At 34.6% G+C, this 16,394-nt stretch overlaps 1 protein-coding gene across 4 annotated transcripts in view; it reads left to right on the top strand.

Annotated features, from left to right (window-relative positions):
- Positions 1-16,394, top strand: part of MMP16 (matrix metallopeptidase 16) — a 195,976-nt gene that overhangs the window by 93,016 nt on the left and 86,566 nt on the right. For all 4 annotated transcript variants that reach the window (XM_035546312.2, XM_035546313.2, XM_050708948.1 and 1 more), the window contains 2 exons: positions 1,825-1,973; positions 9,280-9,402. In XM_035546312.2, the coding sequence (XP_035402205.1) occupies positions 1,825-1,973; positions 9,280-9,402 (272 nt within the window). The remainder of the gene's footprint in view (positions 1-1,824; positions 1,974-9,279; positions 9,403-16,394) is intronic.

The raw sequence follows: 16,394 nt of genomic DNA, 5'->3' as shown, positions 1-16,394 counted from the left end.
AATGCAAAATTGGATGTAGGTACAGATTGTAATAGTTCAGTTTCATGGAAAATAAGAGCATCATCCTATCTATTAAATATAATTCTGTTCTTATTCTGAAGGGTTCCTGTATATAGAGATAGTGTGAAGGTGACAGAGGTTAGGCTACATCTTAATCCTGTCTGTATTGTATCTCCCCATTGTGCAGAGCTTACAAACATTTTTGAGATAGTGTCTGTCTCTGGATATGTAAACCTGTTTAAATTAGAAATATCCAAGCTTGTAACCTGAAAATTTCCCCTATCTTTAGTGCTGGTTTGATCCTTTACTTGCACTGTGCCAATGTTCACCTATAATTCATGTTCACTGCATAGTAAAGTTAAACATGACAACAAGTTGTTCCATCTTGAGGTACTTCTCTGGAAAGCTTAGGGTATTTTTTAGATATGTAAAATAGGAGTGAACCACAAACATGGTTATCTTTCTATGGACAGGACTCTGCAAGCTAAACTTAAGGTTGAAAATTGCAGTTGCATGGTTTGGTGTCAGGATGTGTGTAAACTGTGTGTATAAACAGATAAATAACCCAGCAGCATTGTATAAGGTAGACAAAGCCCATGACACACTTATAAGGGGAGAGCAGGTGGATAAAGTTTATTAATGTAACAATTCTGAATCCATGAATGTGATAGATCTGAGAGAGGTGACTGAATTTCTTTATTTATTTAAGAATGGAAAAACTGATTTATGGGGTTGCATGTGCTTTTTTACTGTGGAGAATGAAGTTAAAGGAGGACAATTTCACCATTTCTTGTGTAGTGGCAATATGTACACTTTTCATTGTAGTGAGTAGTTGTACTCCTCAGATGAGAAGCTAAGAAGTTTTCAGATATATCAGTACTCTCATCAGCTTAAAAGTCTTACACTGTGCTTTGTATAGGCTGGATTTTGAGAATGCTTCAAAACATTAGGATAACTGCAGCTACTCATTTGCGAAACGTTGCCTCAAGAGGACAGCATGTTTCAGAGAGTTTTTCCAGGTGTACTAAGATATTGGCTATAATCCACACAGCTTTCAGTTATTTGGACTATGCCCTCTCCTTCTTACTTCTACACAATTAAGAACATAAAGAGTTGGCACTAAATCTATCTGGATCTGAAAAGGAGGATCCTCTTACCAGGGAGATTCCTGTAAGTGTGCACAGACTCTGCTGCTTCCCTCTTTCCCAGCCACGTGCTTTGCATATAAATATGTGTTTGATATTCATCCTGGAAAATGAATCTCTTCTCACCCTCTCTTTCGTATTCTTTCAGAGTAGATAACAATGAAGTGTAACTGTGTGAGAGCTATTGTGGATTTATTATAGTTGGTAAATATTATTATGTATCTGGTGGACAGCCAATTATATGTGGCATATATTGTAGATTTTACATTTTTCCTGCTTTTTTTTTTTTTTTTTGAAGTGCCTACAGCAAGGGATAGGTGGTTAAGTTGTAACTTCAAATAAATAAATACATTAAAAAAATAATTGAAGCAGGCAGTTTCAGATAATAAAGAGAACTGGCTCCTGGGTAAAAAACTCTGTAAGTCTGGAAACAGCAGAATCTTTTATAAAGGAGAAGAAATGAAAAGCCCAAAGAATTTCTTCTCTGGAAAAAGAAAAAAAAAAAGGCAAAAAAAAAAATAAATCCAAAGACCCAAACCTCCAATAAGCTAACAGGATTTAACAGGATTTATACTTGATGAATCTGAAGCTTCATTATATATCATACAAAACTAATTACTGGGGAGCTCTTTATTTACCTCTAATTTCTATTTAATAGCCACTGCACTTGTCATTGCAGGTATGGTTACAAAAGTATGGCTACCTTCCACCAACTGACCCCAGAATGTCGGTGTTGCGCTCTGCAGAAACCATGCAATCAGCTATAGCTGCCATGCAGCAGTTCTATGGCATTAATATGACAGGAAAAGTGGACAGGAACACAATTGAGTAAGTAACTGGTACTGAACTGCTCTTGACTTTTCTGTTTCAGGAAGAGTAAAATAGAAATGGGAAAACTATATGGCAAATGAAGTAGGGTGACCTGGATATCCAAATAGCATTGCATCTTCAGATGGGGAGCAAAAATGTTTCCGCCTCTCCTTGACTTCTTTTATTTTCATCTTGCTCTGCTGTATTTTATGATAGGAGATAGTCAGCTGTCAACTGCTGCCTGCTTTTGGGCCCATGATTCTAAAGAAAATGTTTCAGGCTTAATTAAAGAAAAGGAAGATTATCCGTGTGGAACTGGAGAAATCTATTCGAAACTGCCAAGAATTCACTAAATATTTCACAGTGGAAAATCTTCAGTGTAAATTTCCTTATCCTCATTACACACAAACACACACAAAAGTTAGCACATTCCACTGGTTCATTCATTTCATGGTTTCCAGTAACAAAAGATCAGGTGTGCTAATTTTCATGTGCAGTAAAACTGGATTAGTTTTGCATGCCCTTTGCAATTCTGGTCATGTAAAGCAGGCAGCATCTGATTTTGCTGAGAGACCAAACACAGCCAAATGCTGTAGAAGGGAGAGATTGAAAGACTCTTCCAAGCAGCTCTATGCTATGACAAATTTTAGAAATGTGCAAAGATGCAAAATAGAATGAGTATAATAGAAGATACAAAACAGAATGAGTATGAAGAAAACTTATTTGAGGCTAAGAGTTGAAGTGTTGGACTCATTCCAGGTAAAATGCAATAAAGATAATCTCATGATTTTAGAAGAAGTAACTTTACCTGAAAAGCAAACAACAACAAAATAATACTATAGAACAATAACAAAATAACATATCCAACATTTATTTTGTTGACATATGTTTCTACTACTTCTCAAAAATGTTTTTTGTTTTGTTTTGTTTTGTTTTTGGGGGGAATCCTCTTTAATTTCCCACTTACTAGCCTCAATCTGATGTTTCATCTTTTGTTACTCTTTTCTGGTAAAGTAGCTGACATGAATGATTTTTTAATCATTTATGGTTTAGGGAAGAGACTACCTAAAATGCTGGAAGGATTGGAAAAATCATTTTATTCCACTGGCACATGCATTATTGCATTGAAAAGCAATAAAGCAAAACAGATTTTAGGGCTGCCCTAAGGGGAGGTGAGTTGATCAGACATCCCTCAGTTTTGGAATTTAAAGGACCTTAGAACAGGCATTGCAATAGAAGTACGCTCAGGAAATGCCCTGTGAGAGAGCCATGCTTAGAGATATGTTTGTGATCCAGCCTGCAGGTTGTAAAGACTGGGCTCTTTATTCACCTTGTGATTGATCCTTGAGGGGAGAGTGCTACTACACCTAGTAGCCTTATAAAGACGCATTAGTGGCAGCTTTGTAAGAAGCAATATATTCCGCTAAAAGGAAAATGATCTGTTCAATTAGCAGTACAGAGAAGCTAGAATGTGGTAAAAGAAAGGAAAAGGGGAGGCCACCTCTTGCTTTAGAGCATCAGTCAGCAAGTTAAAAACAAGAACTAAAACAAACAAACAAAAAATATTTAATTGCAAAAGGAAGTACTTTATGTTTGCTAAATTAGGCGTGTTGGGCAGCATGCCAGAAAGATTGTCTTCATTTCTTCTGTTAAGTAAGAGACAAAGAATACAGCAGTCCAAAACACCCATTTTACAGTTTGGTGGTTCTGAATCTTCCAAACATGAACCTTCCATTCTTTTGATACATGATTTTCTTCTCCACAGAAAGATAGACTAAAGCATGGTTGATTCTTAGGTACATATAATTAATGCTGTATGAATTCCATATTTACTTACACATTTGGAGTTGTATTAACTTGAGTCAAGTTGGGAACAGAACTGATTCTTAAAGACTTGTCACATTTGCATTGGTCTTGAGAAAAAATAAACTCATTAAACTAAAGTGTGGCCTCAAGTTACCATCAATTAACAGCACTGAATATTCTAGTGAGAAGTGGCGACATAGCAAAGTATAAATATTTTTTTAAGTGTTCATTTATGGCAGTAAACATTTGAAATCATTTTCACTTCTGTCTATATGTAAAGAGAATACATACAATCTTTAGACCAGAAAAGTTTGACAGTTTACCATTTGTTTCTCTGTGATTATTATGTTATAATCACATGTAATGCTGGGATTACAAAATAAAGACTGTAGCAGGAACCTCATAGAAACGTTCTCATCATGTGCATACGTGCTTCTCTAGCATGTCTGGAGAAGAGATTACAGTCTGCCTCTTAGTCTGCAGAAGGATGAACAATTAAAAGAAATTACTGTAGTAATTTGACAGGAACCAACTATGGGAACATGAGCAGAGAAATAACGTCTTGCAGCAGCAGCATCAAAGTCTCCTGGAGGAAATTTGTTGTTCTGAGAAACAGTAAATCCCTTAATGAGTACTTTGGCATGCATAAATGTGAACATCTTCCCCCTACTACTCACCATTCATTTTTTTTTGCTGTATTTTTAAATTTGTTTCCCAAGAGATTTGAAAAAATGATGCTTGCTTATTGCTGGGGATATGAAAATATGAGTGGTACAAATAGATATCATCATAATGACATAAAAAATGAGGGACATTCTGAATAGAATTATTACAATGGAAAATTCAGTGAAAATACTCTGACATTTGCATGGGGTGCAACAATATTTTATGCAATTCATTCATATATTACCAAACCCATCAATGACTCGCTGAAAAAGGAAAATTATGAGAATGGACCCACAGTTGGCTTCTTGGTCTTTCACATCCCTGAAACAAACATGCGACGCAGAGGAAGAGTAGTTGCTGTCTTCTCTTAAAACTGTTATACATGTTTATTTCCAAAATGTGTTTTGCAGTTTAAAGGGGTACATTACAAACCTCTTGGTATACAAATAGAATGGTAGTATATAAGATGCTAAATAAATCTCTGTGATGGTAACAAAGCATTCATTTTATTTTAGTGTCATCCTTTACAAATAAATGGCAGATGTGGTCACTTTAGTTCTCAGATGAGTTTATAACCAAGTTTACTTTATAGGTTACAATTAAAATGTATCATATTTCAATTAGCAGTGAATGATAAATTTTGAGCTGTTGAAATCATATCAGCAGTCTGTTCTATTGGTAAATGTTGTTTTATGTGAAGAAAAGTATACATAAATTCTTGTTGCCTCAGCAAACATTCAGTGAGAAGCCTTGCTGAGAAACAATCCTCAGTAAGAGTGTTGAAATACCTTACATCATTTTTTGACTGTTTTCTGTTACATACAGGAGTGCCAGTAAAGTCCTGTAATGATAGTAAGAAAACGATAGGGAAGAGTAAAAACGTTTAGAAAACACATCTGTGTCTCTTCACAAGAAGTTTCAGGGTGCCATTCAGTAGTTAACTGAAATCAGTTTTACCAGCCACCTAGTCAAATTGGATTTTTGGTGTTCTCCCTTTTTATCTTCCTTTTGTGGTGTTAGAGTTTGTTTGTTTGTTTGTTTGTTTGTTTTTCCTAAAAAGACCGCTTCCAACCATTTAGTTTATCTCTGACTCTCTCTCTCTCTATATATATAATAACCATTATACAGTTTTGATGTGGAATAAGCAGGGAAAAGAAATAAAAGGTAGCTTTTTTAATGTTTCGGCTCTGCTTTAAAACAAAGTATGACTTTTCTCAATTTTTCCTGAAGGCTTAAGAAGGTGAGGAGGGAGAAAGATTTTCTTCCTCTTATCCCCCAAAGAACAAAATATGATAAGGCAATTGACTTGAGTTATGAAAAGTTCATTTTCATTTCTTTCTCCTGGAGAAACGTTATAATTTTGCTGCATATTTTTATTTTAATCTTTTCAAATTTTCTGTGAGTCTAAACTGTTTTAATTCTCTTGACATATATAGCTCTTCAAGCTTTAAAATAATGGACCTAAGAGAAGAATTTGATGTAAGATAGTCTACAGATAGAGTACATTAGTCACAATTAAGCCTCTTTATTGAGTACCAATAAAATATTAATATTGAGGGGCTGCTGAATAAAATATTTCCACAAGTTCGGAAACAAACATATGAAAGAGAGGTAGGCAGTCATTACCAGTGTGCACCTTTTAAAATAAAATAATATATATATTAAATAATTAAATTCTAACACACAATCAAGAACATGGAAAACATTGATCATATTATGCTATAAGCAGCTATATTCAGAAGAAAATAAAAATGAGTGTTTTATACATCAGTTATCCCTCAGATGGAAGAGCACATTACACAATAAGTATCCACAAATTTTATGAGCATTAATGATTACTGACAGAAGCCTTCCCCACAGTCAGAGTAAGACCTGTTAATGTTTAAGAAACTATTTTTAGCATTGAAAAAAAAAAAAAAAAAGAGAAAGTGAAAATTATGTGCCAGAGATTGTTAATATTTTGCCTCATTTCTGTGCTAGGAAGGACTTGACTCTGTTACTAACCATTTAATAATTTGTTTAAAACTCTGACTGCCAAATTTAGCTCAATTAGTAGTTAGGTAATAGAGCAGGTGACAGTCCAACACTTCAGCTGCATTAAACAGAGAAAATTGCATCTTTCCTGAAATTTTACATGAAGATAACTTGCTGAAAGCTAGTGAGCCACTTGTGCAAAGGCTTCCATTTACATTTACATTGAGATTTATGCTGTGTATGAACCACAGTCCCAGTCGTTGTATAACCAACAACAGTAAGAACATCAGCAGGCCACACAGAATGACAGCATGGAACATCCTCTGCCCGTTCGAAGAAGGATGCGAGCTTGACAGGCTGCATAATACTTCTGATAGGTACATGCCACTTCAAGGTCAATGGAAAAACAAATTGTGACTGCTTAAATTTCATAATTTGTTCCAAATTTGGGAGTATGTTTTGTTTTCTTTAAAATTTTTTGTTAGTATTTCTAGTAAAATAATATTGTGTTGAATTCTGAGTCCATGCTACCTACTGGTCTTGGGTTTTTTTGTTTATTTGTTTGTTTGTATGTTACTTGTTTGTTTTGGTATTAAATCTTAAGCATAAAACATTTTATGCTAACCTTTTCTGGAGGAGTATTGAACTTTGGGCGTAACTTGAAAGCTTATTTCAATAACAGCTTTGAAGATTATTTTTAAAAATTCAAAACTTTTAATATTTACACTTTTTGCCCCTGGTCCACCAGTGAGCAAACCTTGTTATTAAAATAGGTTTCCATCAGTTAGTCTGAGTAATTTAAACTTTTTTTTTTTTTTGGGGGGGGGGAGGAGAAAGTGAGGGGGCATGAGAGGAAGGCCTAATTCAATTGCTTTGAATTCATTAATTCAAATGCTTTTAATTCAAATGCCTAATTCATTGCCTTTGAAAATATAAAATTGTGATATAAATTTATACAAAACCCTGACATTTCTGTACAATGTTTATAACAAAATAGTTTTTGTTTTTGATTTGTTTGCTTGATTGTTTTTTATTATTATTATTTTTGTGTGTTTGTATGTGTGTGTGTTTCTTTATTGCTTGGTACTTTCTCTTGATGTAGTGCTGATCCTGTGAAAACAGGCTGAGAGAATGAAGATTGTTCATCCTGGAGAAGAGAAGGCTCTGGGGAGGCCTTATAGTGGCCTTCCAGTACATAAGGGGGGCGCCTAGAGGAAAGCTGGGGAGGGACTCTTTGACGGGGGATGTAGTGAAATCCATAGATTTATGAAAACAAGTGTGTCTGATTTCACTGAAATTCAAATTTCATTATCCCATCTCCAAAAAATCATTCCATACACAATATAGTTTGTCCTGTATTAGTAGTTATCAAACTTACAATGCACATCTCATTCCTGGAGTACAGAACTGAAGAATCAATGATTTCATTGGATTGTTTACTATATATATATATAAAGTAGTACTATATATATGTATATATATATAAAATAGTCCTGTGCACTGCAACCATTCCACAAGTTCTTATGAACAAAACAAGATAATTTTCTTTATTATGCATATATTTAACAAAGAACACCCACAGGAAAAGATTCAATAAATTAGCTGTTTTTTTTTTGTTGTGTGTTTTTTTCTTTAGTTGGTTTTTTTTTTTAAAGTTTTGTTAACTGTACATATTTTAAAAGGAATCTATATTCTAATTACATGAAATTTCAAGTGACTTATCATCCATTCATAGAGCTGTTGTGTGTATATATTTACAAAACAATGCTTAAATGCCAGTTTAATGGTCAGAAATTCATCCGTGCAAGCCTGAAGAACATTACCATTGTTGTGGTATATACCATAGGAAAACTGCAGCTTTCACATCAGTAATTATCTGGCATGAGTAAAGTCAATGAATTGGAAAAGTATCAGGGGAGAGTTGTCTTTTACTTATACAATGAATGTCTTTAATCTTACTATCATCCTGGTATGTGCTGCATATGAAATCACCACTTCTGCTGAGCTTTGTTACTTCTAATCAAACTAAAGCGTTTATACTACAAGCAAGAAACAGTTCTTTTAGTAACACTTCTGTTGAACCTATTCTTTTGAATTAGACATCATCCTAATTTTGATAATTTGGAATGCTGACAAATTTGAGGTGTTTGAAATATTTGAATACTTTGAAACATTGAAGGCCATTGCAAAAACTGAGCATTTCTGTGGGAAACCTGGTGCTACAGAAGTGGTTGTTTTTGTTGTTTGTGTATTAGACATTTTCAACTTGATTCTGTGCAGAACTTTAAATATTCTTAGGCAGAATTCTTGTTAGATATCTCCACTAGTTATTTATAGTTGTGAATGGAGCTGGTACTCTTCATTGTGTGGAAAGACAGTGACATAGGAACATTTAATGAAGATCTTAAAATTATTATGATGTTAGAATGTTTCAATATGTTGAATTAAAAAAATAATAATAATCTGGCAGTAGCAACTAGTGATTTGATTAAATTTGTGTGTGTATACTTTAACTTCACCTCCAGTAAGCAAGCCAGTAACACAGATAAGAATTACTTTGAATGAATCAGAAAAAATTACTAATTCTGAAATACTTGTGAAGTCTTTGTTCAGAAGTTGTAGCAAAAGAAGGGAAAAAAAGGGAAAAATAAAAGCAAATAAATTTGTTTCTGAATGTCATCAGACGCAATGAAGCTCCACAAAATATACATCTAGTAGCAAGATAACTGTTCCTCTTGGTAGTCATTTTTGTATATAGACACAAAATTGATAATACTATAACTTCAAAAAAAGTTTGATATCTTTATTAGTTGGGTGCAGTGATTATGATTATGATTTTTCTTTCATGCTGCTTCAACTATGATGCTGTTTCTTGCAGCTGGATGAAGAAGCCTCGATGTGGTGTGCCTGACCAAACAAGAGGTAGCTCTAAATTTAACATTCGTCGGAAACGATATGCGTTAACAGGACAGAAGTGGCAGCACAAACATATCACTTACAGGTACTAAAAAGACTAATATAGATTTATAAATATCACTAGTAGCACTGAATTTTAATTAAAAGTAAATATAAGTTTCTGAAATATTTTTCAATGTTTCAAGAAGTTTATTATTAATATGTGATGTAAAAATGCTGATTTGAATACCTCTTGGATAAATACATATGTAGTACCTAAGAACCAAGGGATTTTCCTGAATTAAAATTGCATGCATTTAGTAAGCAGTAAATTCTCTGAAGCTTTTAGCATCTAATTCACACCCAATATGTCCTTAACCTTACCTTACAACCCTCTTGGCAGCTTCTCAGAGAACATTTCTCTGAAAGTAGGAGCACTCTAATGAAACTGAGATCTCTAATTTAAGTATGTAAAATAAGCTATTGAAGTAAGTCAGTCTCTGTAAAATGTAGGTGCCTACAGGTCTGTTCTGAAGCACCAATGAATTTGATTACATTTTGGTGAGTCACTGACCTAACCATTTCCTGCTTACCCAGTGATGGGTATAGGGATACATGGGGGTTGTACATCTTTGTAACTCATGAGTCTGGCACATACTTTACACAGTATATTGCCTGTTCTGTAAAAGCTGATCTTTCCAGGGAAAGTTAGATCCATACAGCGTACTTGCCAGAATTCTGTCAACCAAAGTAAATGTGATGTATGCAATGTAGTATCCATAGTTTGTCAACAGACCAATGATTCCCACACAGCCTGTTTGAAAATTTACACATCCCCTTTGGGATTTCTGTACTATCTAACAAGAGTAAGTTACAAGGGATAAACCTGTTTTTTAAATTCACTGATTGTTGCCTTTATTCATAACCCCATATAAGCATTAGATTTTAAGTCCATAAGCTGTAATGGTCATATAGACTGATCTTCATAGAACTGTGAAGAGAGTTTTATTAGTAACACTATATCAATTCTATGGCTTATGTTTGAATTGTAGAATTTTATTTTAAGGCATTAAACACTGATATAACTTCAAGCAATAGAGAACTGACTACCTTGTGATTAGTATGTTGCACTGGCTGATGTTCTTTATTGTTAATGTAGGTGAAGTACATAGCTGACCAGAATAAGAAAGCACTTCTATCTGCATTTTAAAATTTAAACATAGCATGTATGGATACATATGAAAAGCATTCAGGGTCACCTAAAAATGCCTTTTTTTTTTTTTTTTTCCCCATCTCATTTGTACTGAGTCCAATTTTCTATTTCATTACAGGATTTTTTACAACAGTCTAAATCCTACCACTTGTTTATCTTCCGTCACCCAAGGCATTCATCATAATCCCAAACACGGGTGCCCAGTTTTAAACTATGTGGCAACTATCTAGTAATCTCTCTCACTCTGAGGAATTTATAGCAGTTCTCTACCTCCTGCCTTCCCTCTTGTAAAATGTTCAGTCTCATTTTGACAAGACCTCCAGTCAACCAGAGCTTTAAAGTGAATAAACCTATAATACTTTTGTAGTGAATTACAGATCAAAAGACATTTAAACTAGAAAAGCCAAGTAGCCTTAGAATAAAGAAAATATATATTAATTTTTCTGAATATAGAAAATTCAAAGCAACTAACAACAGGAAAAAAAAAGAGAGAGAGAGAGAGAAAGAGAGAGAAATAAAATAGAGAAATAAAATTCATCCCTTCTCCCCACTTACTTTGTCCTTCCTAGTGGTTCCCTGCTGACAGGATTAATTCCAGTTAACTGAATGACCCTTTAAGTTGCTTTGTTCCCTAAAATTTTGAATATATCTCTAGCATCACGTCTGCTCCATTTTTCTTGGTGCTAGTTCTTAGTCTTTTTGTAACCTGCAGGTTTCCAGCTGCATTCTGTGTCTTTCTGGCTAGTCAAACCTTGTAGTCTTAACTGTCCTGGCTAAGCAGGCTTAGGAACACCTCCAAAGGAAGGACAATTTCTCTTTCATATCAGTGTCTGCTACCTCTTCCACTTTTCTGAAAAGAATAGAACAGAAACATAGAATAAACAATTAAAAAAATGCCATCAATCAAGGTAGGGTAGTGAGGCACTGGAACAGATTATCCAGAGAAGTTGTGGATGCCCCATCCCTGGAGGTGTTCAAGGCCAAGCTGGATGGGGCCTTCGCCAACCTGATCTAGCAGGTGGCATTGCTGCCTGTGGCAGGGGGGTTGGAGTTAGATGATCTTCAAAGTCCCTTCCAACCTGAGCCATTCTATGATTCTATGATTCTGTAAGGTTATCTGCACTCACCTGCTTTTCTGAACAGAAAGGTTAACTGAAAAAAAAAAAAAAAAAAGTATATTTCAAGCATTGACATTACTTGAAAAAGAGCCCAATAAAGATGAGCAGAACATGAACCTTAACAGCAGCTCATAGCAAGTTTTCTTAGAAGAGTTTTTGGTTGGTTGGTTGGTTGTTTTTTTTTGTTTTGTTTTTTTTTTGGGGGGGGGGGCTTTGACTGGGATAGAGTAAGGCAAACGTTTTAAATGCTAGTGCTTATTTCTAGAAAGTATTTAATATAAAACTGTAAGTGTATAAAGTTTTGTTGGGCTCTGTGAAATTCACAGATGTAGAGTTTTTTCTATGTATCATTGTCAAATAGGCGCAACTCCGATGTTGAGGGGATCACTCGGAAGGAGTTCAAAAACTACATTTACCACTTACTATCTCTCTGGCTAGAGGATATCCTGAGATACTGCATTTAAATGAAATAATTATCACTTTAGGCAAGACATCAAATCACTGTTAGTGGTAAAACAGAACTGAGATCACATATAGATGCATTTTAATCTGTTTCTACTTGTATTTTCAGTCTAGCTTTTTTTTTTTTTTCCTTTTTTTTTTTTCCACCAAGAATTGCTCCTGGCACCTGTTAAATTTAAATGATTAATGTTGTTAAGAATATTTTTCCCCTTAGATTGTCTCTGTAATCACAGATAAGAGGATCAAAATGGATACACATGCAACTTTTATCACATTTTTTCTGCATTTCCATGTTTTCAATTTGTAATTTTTCAGTCTAAGAACTTCAGCTCAAATTTCAAGATGGAGCTTCAAATAAATCATTTACCATGATCATTTGTGTTAATTGAATCCTTTCTGGCCACATATTACAGTTTTAGCTTAGATGATCGTTAGTCTTAGACAGCCATATATCTACAGTCAGTGTCAATATGCAGAATTCCAATATTTGTAATGATAGCATGGAATGGATATTTTGCTGCATTAGTTATACTTTTTCTCCTTCAGGGAATGCAGCTTTCAAATTATTTGAACTGGTAAACAGGTTGTTTCTTTTTAGAATTCCTGTTTCTACTGAAGTTACACAGCAATAGTAGTTCTTGTATCTTTTCTGTGTGGTATAGTTCATGCTTGCATACCTTGTAAACGTTATTTATAATTATGTATTATTTATACTTATCCTATATTCTAATATGACTTTTACCAAAGGAGAAACAGAAAGTGATTAACCTTCTTTACCAGCCATAAGCATATAGAACTGGTGAGAACTAGCTCCATTACAGAACAAGAAAGATATTAATGGCTAAGTCTTGTCTTTTAGTGTTTTAGACTGTATCAGGTTACAAAACAATCTCTGACTGAACATAATATAGATTGAGAGAAGAAATCTATGAAACCTATTAAGGGATTTTTTTTTTAAGGTGATGTTTACAAAGACACTTATAAGTCTCTCTGAAAAAGCAATCACCTTCTCTGTTGCTAGGGAAGTAAATCACCCAGTATTTTAAAGGAGTAAGAATGTGAATCAATAAAGCACTCGTCTTTGTAAAATAGAACATGAATGTTTATATGCCTTTTTTAGGCATATAATTAAATAGAGAATTATTGAATATAAAGTCCTCTTCATCAGAAGTCTGGGCATACTATTCATAATTTTAACTCTAGCACTAAGAGAGTTAGTCATTAGTCAATTGTTCCGATTATTCAGCCTGCAGAACACTTATACAAATAAAATTAGAGAATGCTCTCTGAAAAGCCAAACTTTGTCTTGAATTAAGACCATCATTTAGAACTTTTAACATTTTAAAATAAAATAAAATAGCAATTTAAAAGCTATTCTGCAGCTTTATTCTGCGTTCTCGAGGAAGAGAAAAAAAATAATTGATTGTTCAGCAATATATAACATTAATTTAATTGGTAGAGAAAGCTTAACTGCAGATGGTCAATGGCCTTGGGTCAAACACTAGATTAATATCTTCTTCCTTTCCCAACGAGCTGGATTCATCCTTGACTTCAGCTCCCCGAAAAGCAACAAAAGATGAAAGATTTGGACATGTCTACCTTTATGCTGTCCAGTTAAATGAATTAATGCTCATTGGAAGCTTCAATATGTAATGAAAGGTCCTATCTGCCTTGTTAACCATATATTATTACTAAATTCTGAATGACCCACATTGTGTAGAATATGGAAAGAAAATTTTCTTTGAGGTTTGAAAGCCACACTGAAAAATAAGACAAACTGAGTTAAGAAAGACTTTAGAAAGTATTGTTGATTTAAAGTAGCAACAAGTTGGATTATAACATAATATTACTGCCACAGATGAATATTAAGAACATATTTCCTAAATCAAGGAATTGCACTCCTTATTAATTCTACTTGTCACTAAGTCTGTATGCTGAATTTTCTTGATTATATTTTGCTCATGAATGAAAAAGGGCAGATCCATCAATATTGAAATAAGAGCATATGTTTTGTGATGGGATGATTTGCATACTGTATTATTTTTTAAATATATGGTTATTTTAGTGTCTAGACATGAGCATATTCTCTTTCCTTTAAAAGTAAATAAATAAATAAATAATAATAATAATAAAAAACAACAGAAATAAGGGGAATAAACATTCTCTGTGTTTTTGTTGTTGTCATTTTCAGAGATGATGAGAAATTTCTAAATTTAATTAATTTTTGAGTAACTGAAACATCTGAAAACCAGTCTTCAACACGGAAGCAATATTCTGTGCTTTAATTCAGTTGTATTAACTTGTGCCTAGGTAAAATATTTTGAAACATGCTAGAAGCATTTACAGGACTGGCCTGTATCATTTTTCCCAACATACACATGAGGCTTACAAGGCCTTAAGTCAGTGGAAATACCTCACCATGTGCTCTAGAACTTTAAATTTCAAGTCAGTAGCCAAAATCTTTCATTTCTCTCTATCGAAGAACACACAGTAGCACAGAAAATGCATGCAGATTTGTATTGGGAAGTGATACTTGCAGATGAGGAAAGCATGCTGAGTGGCCTGGGGAAGAAGTTCTTAGGGTTCTCTGAAAACAGATGTTTTTAAAATGACCCACATGTGAGTTCGTATCATTCCCACGTACATGTTTTGCTGGAGCTCTGGTGACTTGTAGTTGCATACTCTAGAAAAATAGGGATTTATACTAGGGAGACTAGTTGATTTCAACAATGAAATTCTCATAAACTATTAGACTACCATGGGGCTTCATCTCCTGAGGACTAATTGGCCAGGGATCCTATGATTCCTGAAACTAAGCATTAACTTTCCGTAATAATCATGGATGCAAAATTACAGCCTAAATTTTAATAGATCCTTGTCTACTAAACATTCTTATGCCATTATATATGTATTTCCCACAAGCTTTCAAACAGAAAAAAAAAAAAAAAAAACATAAAATTTGCAATTATAATCAACCTTATGCTACATGGGAAAGTTTCTGGTATTTACCTTAGTTCTGCCAGTACCATTATAGACAATGTTTATGACTCTGAATAAAATGAAGTACTTCCATTCCTACCTGCTAATTTAAGCATATATACCCCCTGTTAAAGCTTGGTTCTATCTCAAAATCTAATTTCATACCAGTGATTCTTTCCTTTTTCTTAAAGAACAGTTAGCTGTGTTATGTACCTCAGCATTTCTAACCACTGAATGGAGAGGTAAAGGCATGTAAAATATACCTCATAAAAGGTATATAAGGTAATAAAAAGTCCCAATAACTGTACTTGTGAGAGAGAATTCCTACTTAACAGTCAATTAAGCCAATTAGCTGTGTTTTTGCACAGTGTAATTTAAATTAAAATGCTTTTCACTATGTGTACTTTTAGTGTCAGCCCTTTTCAAATAAAATTTATCTCCATTGTATAATATGAGTTCTCGTTTCTTTAATAATTGACTACTTCAATAATTCTGAAATAATAAAATCCTTAAACATTAATATGCTATAATTGTAAATTTTTTTTTTTGGTCTTGCATTTTATTCAGATTAATTAGTAGTAAAATATGACATACAGTCCCATTCCTATAAAAACAAAGTATTTTAATAATCACAGAATCACAGATTCACAGAATCACATAATTGTCTAGGTTGGAAGAGACCTCCAGGATCACCTAGTCCAACCTCTGACCTAACACTAACAAGTCCTTCACTAAACCATATCACTAAGCTCTACATCTAAACGTCTTTTAAAGACATCCAGAAATGGTGATGCAACCACTTCCCTGGGCAGCCCATTCCAATGCCTAACAACCCTTCTGTTAAAGAAGTTTTTCCTAATATCCAACCTAAACCTCCGCTGGCGCAACTTTCGCCCATTCCCCCTCGTCCTGTCACCAGGCACGTGGGAGAATAGACCAATCCCCACCTCGCTACAGCCTCCTTTAAGGTACCTATAGAGAGCGATAAGGTCGCCCCTGAGCCTCCTCTTCTCCAGGCTGAACAATCCCAGCTCCGTCAGCCTCTCCTCGTAACACTTGTTCTCCAGACCCCACACCAGCTTCGTTCGCCCTTCTCTGGACTCTCTCGAGCACCTCCATGTCCTTCTTGTAGAGAGGGGCCCAAAACTGAACACAGTACTCAAGGTGCGGCCTCACCAGAGCCGAGTACAGGGGGACAATCACTTCCCTAGACCTGCTGGCCACACTGCTTCTTATACGAGCCAGGATGCTGTTGGCCTTCTTGGCCACCTGAGCACGCTGCTGGCTCATATTCAGCCGACTATCAACCAATACTCCCAGGTCCTT

Source organism: Cygnus atratus, chromosome 2 (assembly GCF_013377495.2).
Source record: "Cygnus atratus isolate AKBS03 ecotype Queensland, Australia chromosome 2, CAtr_DNAZoo_HiC_assembly, whole genome shotgun sequence".
Classification (NCBI taxonomy): Eukaryota; Metazoa; Chordata; class Aves; order Anseriformes; family Anatidae; genus Cygnus; species Cygnus atratus.
Note: the sequence above shows the minus strand (reverse complement) of the source record. Positions and strands in the feature narration are given on the sequence as shown.